Genomic DNA, 9,676 nt, shown 5'->3' on the forward strand with positions numbered 1-9,676 from the left:
GCATTTCAGAATAATGAAAAAAAAAGGCCACGCATGGTGGCACGTGCCTGTAATCCCAGCTACTCAGGCAGCTGAGGCAGGAGAATTGCTTGAACCCAGGAGACGGAGGTTGCAGTGAGCCGAGATGGTGCCACTGCACTCCAGCCTGAGCAACAAGAGCAAAACTCCATCTCAAAAAAAAAAAAAGAGGTGGTGGGCAACTATTTTGAATGCTATTGAGAGATCAAGAATTAAAAAAAAAATTTGCTGGATTTGGCAACATGAAGGTGACCACTGGCTTTAGCTAGAACCATTTAGGAGGAATGGCAATGACAGGGGAAGAAAGCAGCCTGGATCAGAAAGTGAGTTAGAGATGAGGAAATGAAAACAGTGAAATAAACACATCACTTTTAGGAACTTTGTAAAGGGAAGCAGAGACACTATAGGAGCTGGCAGGTGCTGTGGAGTTGAGAGACACATATGTTTTAGTTTTTATCTTAGCACAAAGACCAATACATAGCAAGTGCTCAGTATATGTTAGCTGTCGTTATAGCTATGTATTTTAAGACAGGAGCATCTTCAGCATGTTTCATTGTCAATGGGGTTCCACTTGAGAAGGAGCGACCAACTGTAGAGCAGGGAGAGACAGAATTAGCAAAAGAAAGATCTTAAAAAGGCAGAAGGGAATAAGATGAAAATTCTAGGTTGAGACTTTATCCTAGATAAGATGAATGTTCCCTTCTAGGGCTTGGTACCCAGAAGGACAAGATCTTGTCTGAGGCTTCTATTTTCTCAGTGAAGTAAGTGAGAGGCAAGGTCATCTGCTGAGGGTGAGAGGAGCTAGGAAGGGTGACTGAGAAGAGTGGAGAAGTTTGCAGTAGTCATCAGGGAGAGCAAGTTGACCAGGAAAACGCAGTGGGGTTGCCAGGCAGCACTGCACGCCCATTTAAGGATGTTGAGCATGTACGCAATGCAATACTAAGCTGCCCTGGTATGTGAGTTCCTCAGGGAGGTCCTGGCTGCCCTGGTGTGACCCTGGGGAAAGCCAGTGGTGGGTTCACCTAAGATAGGCGCTTGGCCTGATGGTGCAATGAAAAGACAGAAGCATCAAAAAACTAGGCCTACTCAACTTGGGAACGGGATTCCTAAGGTCTCTTCTCTGCACCCTTTCTTGCCCTTCCTGCCTCCCCACACTGCTTCTCAACAGAGCACCCTCTTCTAAACACGTTCCTGCTCCTACAGTCATACACAAAGAACCTGGACTCAGAAGATCTGAAGTCAGGGTCCCACTCTGTCATTTCCCAGCTGTGTGACCTCAGGCAAGTCACACAACTCCTCTGAGCCTCATTTTTCTCATCTTTCCAATGAAGATGTTAACAATTTCCTACCTACAAGAATTATGAAGCTCACATGAGCTAAAGTAAAGGGAATCTGTAAATTGCAAAGCACAACTGAAAGAGATGATTAATTTTGCTGGTATGTGCTCTGCATGCAACCAGAGGTTTGCCTGCACAAAAGCTTTCTCCCACAGCCACACACACCAAGCTGCATGGGCCCCCATATACCTCCACATGCTTCCGCTTCACACTCTACATCCACACTACCCCAGACACACACAGAGGTGCACATGTGTGCTTGCACGCTTGGGGCGCACATGTGATGAGGGTGTTGTGAGGAAGTCTGAGATGGCTGCTGTCCAGGGCCAAGGCCACTGCAGCAGTCTCACCCCCAGGGATGTTCTCAGCCTGGCATACTGGTGTGACACCAACTAGAGACACAAAGCACTAAGCTGCACAGCCCAACCTCCTGGGCCCACAGGACTGTCAGTCACACAGAGGGCATGCAGAAGGGTGGGAAAGCATTTTCTATCCAAGAACTCATGGGGTCTCAGAAAGATCACAACTGGCCCTGTCTCTCCCTGGAGAGTGGCCTTGGAGAGCCTGGGGTGGCAGAGTGTCTGTCCTGACAGTTCCTTAAGGGAACTTCCCTTTAAGGTGAATACACAGCAGCTTCATGCTCATTTTTAAATATTCTGTGAGGAAGATGTCCAATTCCTGTGTCCAGGTAGGCTGGCGCTGCACATCCATTACACATGGGGCAGTGTGCACTTGGTCAGAGAGTCCCAGAGGAAGGGCTGCCCCTCGATAGAGAATACTCTTACAACCTCCTTAAAGGAGATTGGGCTTAGAAGCTAAGAAGTGGGGCCAGGTGGAACTTTGCCCAAAATAGAGACCAGGAGCCCTAATGCCCAGTCCCATCCTCCACCCAGCTAGGCACCCCCTCTCATTCTTGCTGTCTCCTTCCAGCTTTGCCTCCCAGAATGTGCACCCAAGGGTCCTGACTGGGACGTCATAGGTCAGAAGGTAGAGGCTTCTAGATTGGCCACCTCAAACATACAAGTGAGGGAAAGCTTGGGGCTGGGGGTGGGCAGGGGCTGGCCAAGGCTCTGAAGAATGGCCCTTGCCGGAGAGAATTGGCCGGTTGATTTAGTTAGCTGGGGAGACACCAACACATTCTATGAACCTGGCGTTCTCCGAGAGGCTGAGTTTGGCTGGGGAGATTGGGAGGACTCCCCTTGGATGTTGAGAGTCTGCTCATCCCCAGCATGTTCCCCCTTGTTCTGAAGCCCACCCCACCTAGCCTCCTTTAGTACCACCCCCATGGCTCTCAGCCCTGAACCTCCCATGCTGCACTTCACTGCCCCAGTGCAGGACCTGGCACACGGAAGTGGCACTGTCTGCTATGGGAATGAATCCAGTGGAGCTTAACACTCCCCTAATCCCAGCTTCTCATTCTGAATACTCTGTCTCCCTTGCCATCCCCTGAGATTTGAAATTACTTTCCACAAAACCGAAGCACACTCAGAAGCAACCTCCACCCACAGCAGAACATTCCAAGCTTCTCTGTGGGCCTCCCCCTCTGTCTCCAGGACACACTGGGCATGCAGTGGCCACCCCAGTTCTCCACTGGCTGGGCAGTGACAAAGGCACAAGACCAGCCCTCCACTTCCAGGCTTGGCCCCCAGAGGCACTTAGTTACTGAATTCCCTATTACTTTAGCCAGCAGCCCAGAGATCAATTAGCTTAGAGTAGCTCTCAGCTGATAGCCAGTCTGAGAGAGGGGTGGAGTCAGAAATGGCTGGGGTCTGGGGAGAAGGGGAAGAGGTGAGAGAGAAAACTGGGCTACCTGAAGGATGTTTGTGTGTATCTGTGTCTGAGACAGAGGGAAAAGGAGCCATCTGAGACCCCAACCCAGGGCCCACCCACTGGATTCCTGCAACTGCAATGGGCTCTGCTCCCGTCTCCTCTCTCCACCCGCCTGTGTTCAGATTAGGCACTTTCTGGGAGGGAGGAACAGATGAGAAGGATAAGGTAGGAGGCAGTAGCCATGAACACCTAGGGCAGGAACCCTTCCCCCAAAGTTCATGAAGCCCATGAACCCCTCCTCCAAAGTTACTGTCTCCAGGTCAGCCTCTTCTATCCTTCTGCAATCTGTGCATGTTCCCCCTTCCCACCCCTGAAGACCACCAGGCCTCTGGGTGGGGCTGCCCAAGACTCCTCTTCCCCTCTCTGCACAGCAGTCTGGGCAGCTTCTCCCCTCAGCAGCCCCTCCACTCCCTGCCTAGCTGGAGGGTGCAGACCCTGGCAGTAAGGTCAGGCCCTTCCAAGGGACTTCTGGTCTGAGCTTCTATGGGGCAGCATGGGGTGTGGGGATGAGGGGTGAAACCTGGAGATGAAGAAGCTCCGTGCTAGTCCTGGCTTTTGCCAGGCGCTGCCATCCCTGGCTCTCCTGCTTTTAGATGACCTCTCTCTCCCCACTTTGGGTCCCAGGATCAGCCACCCACAGCCACCTCTCATTGCAGGATCTTACTTTCCTAGGTGCTCCAGGGGATGCCCAGGCCCCTTCGGAACCTTGCAGTGGGTTGCGGGGGAGGTTTCTGTGCTCATTCACTCCACCTCTTCCCTGGGAGATTCTGGTCTCCAATCCAGGGTCCTGAGAAGTACTCTTGTGGACCCCTCCCAGGCATTCTTGTCCCCCAGTTTCACCCTCCTGAGAGAGATTATGAGCCACACCACATGCCCACCCCAGCATTTCCACTCTCTGCCCTCCTCTTCCTTCTCTTTCAGGCCCCAGAAATGAATTCCTGCTTCTCTCTCCCCTAGGCAAAGGGTCTAGGTCTCAGCGGAGGAGGGGGTGGCATAGGGCAGACTGGGTGACCATCTGCCAGCCCCCTCCCCTTGCTGCTGCTCAGCATTCCGGCCACATCAGCTGCTCCCACTGCCAGGGACAGATAAGGTGCAGCTGGAGGCTGGCACCAGCTGCGACTGTGCTCACTCCCCTGGCCCCCACCCAGACACCAGCAGACAGCTGCACCCCAGCCCCCCTCCATGGAACCCCTGCCCTGCCTTGGCCTGACTGGCCTCAAGGTGGGGCAGGAGAGAGGAGCCGCAGACCCCGTTGCCTTGGCAACAAAGCACCCTACCAGGAAGAAAAGGAGGTGGCCGGGAAGAGGGGGCCTTGTAGTTGGGTCACTATGGTTGCTCAGGAGGCAGCTATTGAGACCTTCCCAGCCAGGTTGCTGTGGGGATACTCCCTGCCCTGCCCTTCTGTCTCTTCAATCCTGAAAGATTTCCAAACCAGTCCCTCCCAGATTCAGCTCAGGCTCCCCATATTCACCCCCACCCTCCCAAGCTGACTCAGCCACACCTGGGGGATGGACCCTGGCCAAATGCTCTGTGACCACCAACTACTCCCTGGGGTTGAGCTGGATCCAGGAGCACATCTGGAGATATGCCTGTTACTGCAGATCCTCATCAGGGGAGCTGGGGTCTTTGAGTGACCAGAGCAGCCTCCCCTGAATTGTCTTCTTATGCCTCCCCCAACCAGCCTTTAGAAACAGGGTTCTTATTGTTGAGATGAGGGTTGCCCTTAGAAATCTACAAAAGAGTCCACACGTGCTCCCACACACTATATTTTGCAAACGTGTTGAGCAAAGTCTTGGACAGTGGGGGGTGGTATCCCCACAGCAATCCTGTTGGATGGGCCCCAGCAGCTTCTTCCCGAGCCACTGAAAGAGCAAACAAAGTCCTAACCACAAAGCCTCTCTTCCGTCACTACCTCCTTTCCTCAGTGAAGAACCTCTGCTCTGAAGGCTGCAGAAGATGCCAAGATGGTTTCCCTTAGACCCTGACCCTATAGACAGCTGTTTTCTGTCAGTGCTACATCTGCCCAGGGCTGGAGACACACTCCCAACACACCTCTGAGCCTAACAGAGAATGTCAAGGATGTTAATCACAAGACTGAGGAGAGAAGGGAGAGGGTGGAGCATCAGGCAAGGAGTGTGGGAGCCCTTAGGACTGGGGAGCTGGAGGAGAGAGCCTGCCAGGCCCTTCTCCAGTGGGGAGGTGTCAGACATGGACTCCGGCCAGACGCCCATCTGTGTGGGAACATCCCTATGGGTAGAGCTCTTGACATGGAGAGGGGCTGGCAATGAAATCAACTAAAGAGAGCAGAGGGAGGGGTGAGAGTTTTGGGTCCAGCAAAATTCAGGGTCAGGTCTTTGATACGGGCTGCAAAACAGCAAAAACCTGGTCTTCCCTAACAACCCAGAAGCAAGAAGGGGCACAGCTGGGGCTGCAGGGTGCTAGCTTGTGTGTCTCTCCCCCAGAGTAAGAGGAACAACTCAGACTGCTCCAGAACTTTGTAAGCCAATCACATCTCCATCTGACTACTTAGAATGGTCCCCTCAGACGGCATGGACCAATCACATCTCAACATCTCCATTATTGACCAAACGTTATCTTAGCATCACCACTTGGAATCTTTCTGGACATGATGGACAGATGGAGCCTCAACTGAACACTTTCTATGGACTAACTGCCCAGATTTATATCTTAGCACCTCCTCAGATTGAGCCAAGCACTTCCCTCCCTCATTCAACACTACAAACCACTCAAACAAATACATTTTCTCCATCTTTCTCAGGGGTCCCTCCTGCTTGTATGTTGGGTGTGTTGGAGAGAGGGGGCTCTGACTTTTGCTTCCACCTTCACCTACAGTCCTATTACTCTTGGGAGCATCACTTGTGAGACTGGGAACCCTCTGGTCTCGAGCTCTGGGGAATCCAAGACTCTCCTGCTATGAAGAAGTAAGAGAGGGAAGGAAGTGGTTCTTGCATCTTGGCTAAGCTCCCCATCAGCTTGGCTCAGTAAAGAGTGCGATCAGGTAAACTTTGTCCAGCAGGATTGACAAGGCCCATGAAACTGGTCTGCAGAGCAAGGCTTAAAGAGATTGGGAAGTCTTGCACAGCAAGAAACACTAAACGTGACCATGGTGCCATCCTTTCTGCACAAATACAGTTCATGTTCCCATACTGCAGGAGGAAGCAAGCAAACAGGGAGAAAATGGGCAGGAAAAAGGGAGAGGATCTGAGAGCTGAGTAGGCATGGAGAGAAAAGGGTCCTGGAAAAGAATGTGAAGTGGACACAATAACTCCAGAGTCCATAATATTAATTAAAAGAGTAAAGGACATTTTCAGCTTAAGGAGACATGAGTTCTAATCCTGAACCTGTCACCTGTCACTAACTGTGTAAGCTTGGGTAAATCATTCTGCCTTTCTGTGTCTCAGTTCATGCATTTGTAAAATAGAGCTAACGTGATTATGTATCAAGGCAATTGAGGGGAGCCTAGAAAGCACGTGAAAGAGTTATGAACATTGTCCATTCATTTGGTGTTATTGTTTCTACATGGCTCCAGAGCCTCTGGTCTCTTTGCCATCCGGGTCCAGGTCTTAACCCTCAGGAATCTGTGTGACTTGCCCAGGGTCGCCCAGCACATCAGATGCCAAAATCAGTTTCCCTACGCCCTCCCTGAGGTGCTGGCCTGAGGCAGCCACATCTGTGGGGTATCTCCATTTTAAGATGCAAAGGAAGCCTCCAGGGCAGCCATGATTGGGTGTCATGATGGCCTTCCTTTCCTCAGACCCTGGCTCTGTGGCTCTTCCTGGTAAGCAGAGAACCTAACCAGTGTATGTGTCTATGTATGGGGTGCAGATGGCACAGAGGGAGTTACTGTCAGGCTATTTAAGAGAAGGTTTCCCTTACTTGTCCTTCACAGTGCTTCTCAAACTTTAGTGTACACTCCAATCACCTGAGGATCTTATTAGATGCAGATTCTGGTTCAGTAGGTCTGGGAAGTGGGGTGGCAAAGTCCTGCATTCCTTTCAAGCTCCCAATTGATGGTCCTGGACCTCACTACAAGTAACAAGGCTGTAGCTTACCCACCTCTCTGCTCAGCTCTGACACCTGTGGCCTAGAAGGTAAGCTTGGTGGGTTTGTGGCTATGTCAGGCCACGTTTGTGCATATATGTGTGTGTTGTGCACTGTAGGCTCTCTTTCCTGCCATCATGGCTGCAAGGCTGAGGCTCAGGCCCTCAGTGAGTGTAAATGTGTCCCTATGCTGAACAAACTCCCCTTCTACCAGAGGCAAACCCCAGGACACACAACTTCCTCTCCCAGAGTAGCAAGCACCTGGAGAGGCCCAGCCTGCTCCTTGTCTCCTCCTCCTCCTCTGTGGGCCAGGCTGACTCACACCCCACACCAGGGGACTCACCACCTTGAAGTCTTCAGCGCTGCAGACCTCTCCCCGGAAGTGGCAGGACAGCAGCATGTCTCGAATGTCGTGCCCAGCTCGGTCATAGAACTCACGCATGTTGAAGGGTTTGGGTTTGAAGCTGCGGAAGTTGGCTTTGTCCTGCAATATCTCCAGCTGCTTTTCGTCTGCCATCTGTGTGTCTGGTATCTCATACCTGGGGCCCGGGGGTGAGTGGCACACGGGTCAGTACAGCCATCAGTGTCCCACACCCAACTTGGGTGATGGGGGCAGCCTCCAGCCCTGGGGATCAGGCCCAGGTATAGGCAAGGAAGGAGAGCTGGGCATGCAGAGGATCTACCACATGGGTCTGAAATGATAGAAGGATCTGTAGTGGCTGCCCAGGGGCAGGGCATCCCAGTATATGGGTGAGAGGAAGCATGGATAAGGTGGGCAGAGAGACAAGGCAGGGGCTGTGGCTTTTATACTATAGTCTCTACCCTTTAAAGATGGTCTGTGCCCATCCCCCAGCTGACGAGAAGGTCAAGACAGAGTGGCCAGAATAAGGGTAAAGCTCACTCCAGACAGGGTGACAATGTCTCATATCTCAGGCTGGGTAGGGGTCAAGCTGTTCTGGACTATGCTGGGATCAGAGGCTGGATGTCCTTAATTGGGTGCTCAGCAGCACCCTAACTCCTCTGCTGTGAGTGGCAGGTTTTGGGGTGGGGGTGGGTTAAAGGGCAGGCATGGCTGGCCTCTATGGTGGGTTAGGGAGGCAGACACCCTGACTGGAACTCACACAACTCCAGGAGCAGAGCTGAGGGAGGGTGGGAGCCACCCACCTGTTGTTGAGCAGGGCCAGAAGCTCCCCGGCATGATACAGGTCATTCTTGGAGACTTGGCTAAAGCGGAACTCGTTGAGGTTGCACAGCGTGACAGCAGGGAAAGTAAGCTGAGAGGCAGCCACCTCGTCGAGCTTGGTGACATGGTGGTAGTGGAAGTAGTACTGCACACGCTCCGTGCACACACACAGCAGCACAGCCAGCGAGCCCAGGAAGCACAGGGCCCACAATGCCCGCTTCAGAGACAGCCGCTCGTAGGAGAAGATGTGGGCCAGGCCGTGCAGCGTGGAGCTGCTGGCGAAGGCCTGGATGCTCACCGGCTGGACGCCACCCACCTCCTCCTCCTCGGCCTTCAGTTCCATCCTTGTTGAGGGGATTCTGGGGGAGGGGAGAGGGACAGTCTGTCATTGTCCTGGGATGGAAGTACACATGGGGCCCCTCCACATGTGCCCATCCAGAATCCTCATCTCCAGAGGTCACCACTCCTCAGGCAGAAGACTTCCCTGCTTTGCAAGCTCAGAGGTGGCTGACCAAGGGACACATCCAGGGTTCCTTCAAATACACAGGAACAGGGGTCAGGTCAGGCCAAGAGAATGTTCTCCCAGAGAAGCTTCCCAGGCCCGGGGAGACCCCAGATACAGTCATCCAAGATTGAGGGGGAAGTCCTGATGCACCCATAGGCAGGCGCAGGAGTTCCCTCCAGATGTGGGGTCACTCTGGGACAAGAATGTCCACCCCATTCTGGAGATGAAAACTGGCCCAGATGGGCTGACCCCGGGGTAAGGAGCTCCTCTCCTGCTCATGGGTATTCACAGGACGGGGCTGTGGTCCTAAGAGCTAAACTGGGGCCAAAAAACCCCCAGGGAGGTGGCTACCTCTGGGGAGGGGCCCAGCCTGAGTCCTCACCTGCGGGTGTCTCCAGTTCTGAAATAAGAGCAGGCTGTGTGTGTGTATGTTGGGAGTGGGGGGTGGCGGGCTGCCCGAGGTGGATGTATGGAGGGGGGGCGCGGTTCCCTATGACAGCGAGCTGTCCCCGCCCCGGACGCACCCCCCCTCCCAGTCCAGCTTCTCGTCGCAGTCAGATCCCCTGCTTGGCCCCCGCCCCCCTCCCCAGCCACCGAGCCGCCCCAGCAGCAAGGGAAATCCAGAGGGAGGAGAGTCCTGGCTTCGGGGTGCTGAGGAGCCCCGCAGCCAAAGGCAGGGGGATCAGAAACCCACCTGAGGGGGCTTCGGGAAGCCGGCAGCCGGCGGCGGGTCCTGGGGCG

The 9,676-nt window shown here is 53.6% G+C and overlaps 1 protein-coding gene across 3 annotated transcripts in view; it reads right to left on the reverse strand.

Annotated features, from left to right (window-relative positions):
• The window catches only part of ASIC1 (acid sensing (proton gated) ion channel 1), a 25,986-nt gene extending 16,316 nt beyond the window's left edge, over positions 1-9,670 (reverse strand). For all 3 annotated transcript variants that reach the window (XM_011964634.1, XM_011964653.1, XM_011964625.1), the window contains exons 1-3: positions 9,630-9,670; positions 8,412-8,789; positions 7,591-7,786 (exon numbers count right to left, since the gene is read on the reverse strand). In XM_011964634.1, coding sequence (XP_011820024.1) covers positions 7,591-7,786; positions 8,412-8,773 — 558 coding nt within the window. In that variant the 5' untranslated portion in view covers positions 8,774-8,789; positions 9,630-9,670. The remainder of the gene's footprint in view (positions 1-7,590; positions 7,787-8,411; positions 8,790-9,629) is intronic.
• Positions 9,671-9,676: the final 6 nt, after the last annotated feature.

The sequence above is a fragment of the Mandrillus leucophaeus genome, unplaced genomic scaffold, assembly GCF_000951045.1.
Source record: "Mandrillus leucophaeus isolate KB7577 unplaced genomic scaffold, Mleu.le_1.0 Scaffold118, whole genome shotgun sequence".
In the NCBI taxonomy this organism is placed as follows: Eukaryota; Metazoa; Chordata; class Mammalia; order Primates; family Cercopithecidae; genus Mandrillus; species Mandrillus leucophaeus.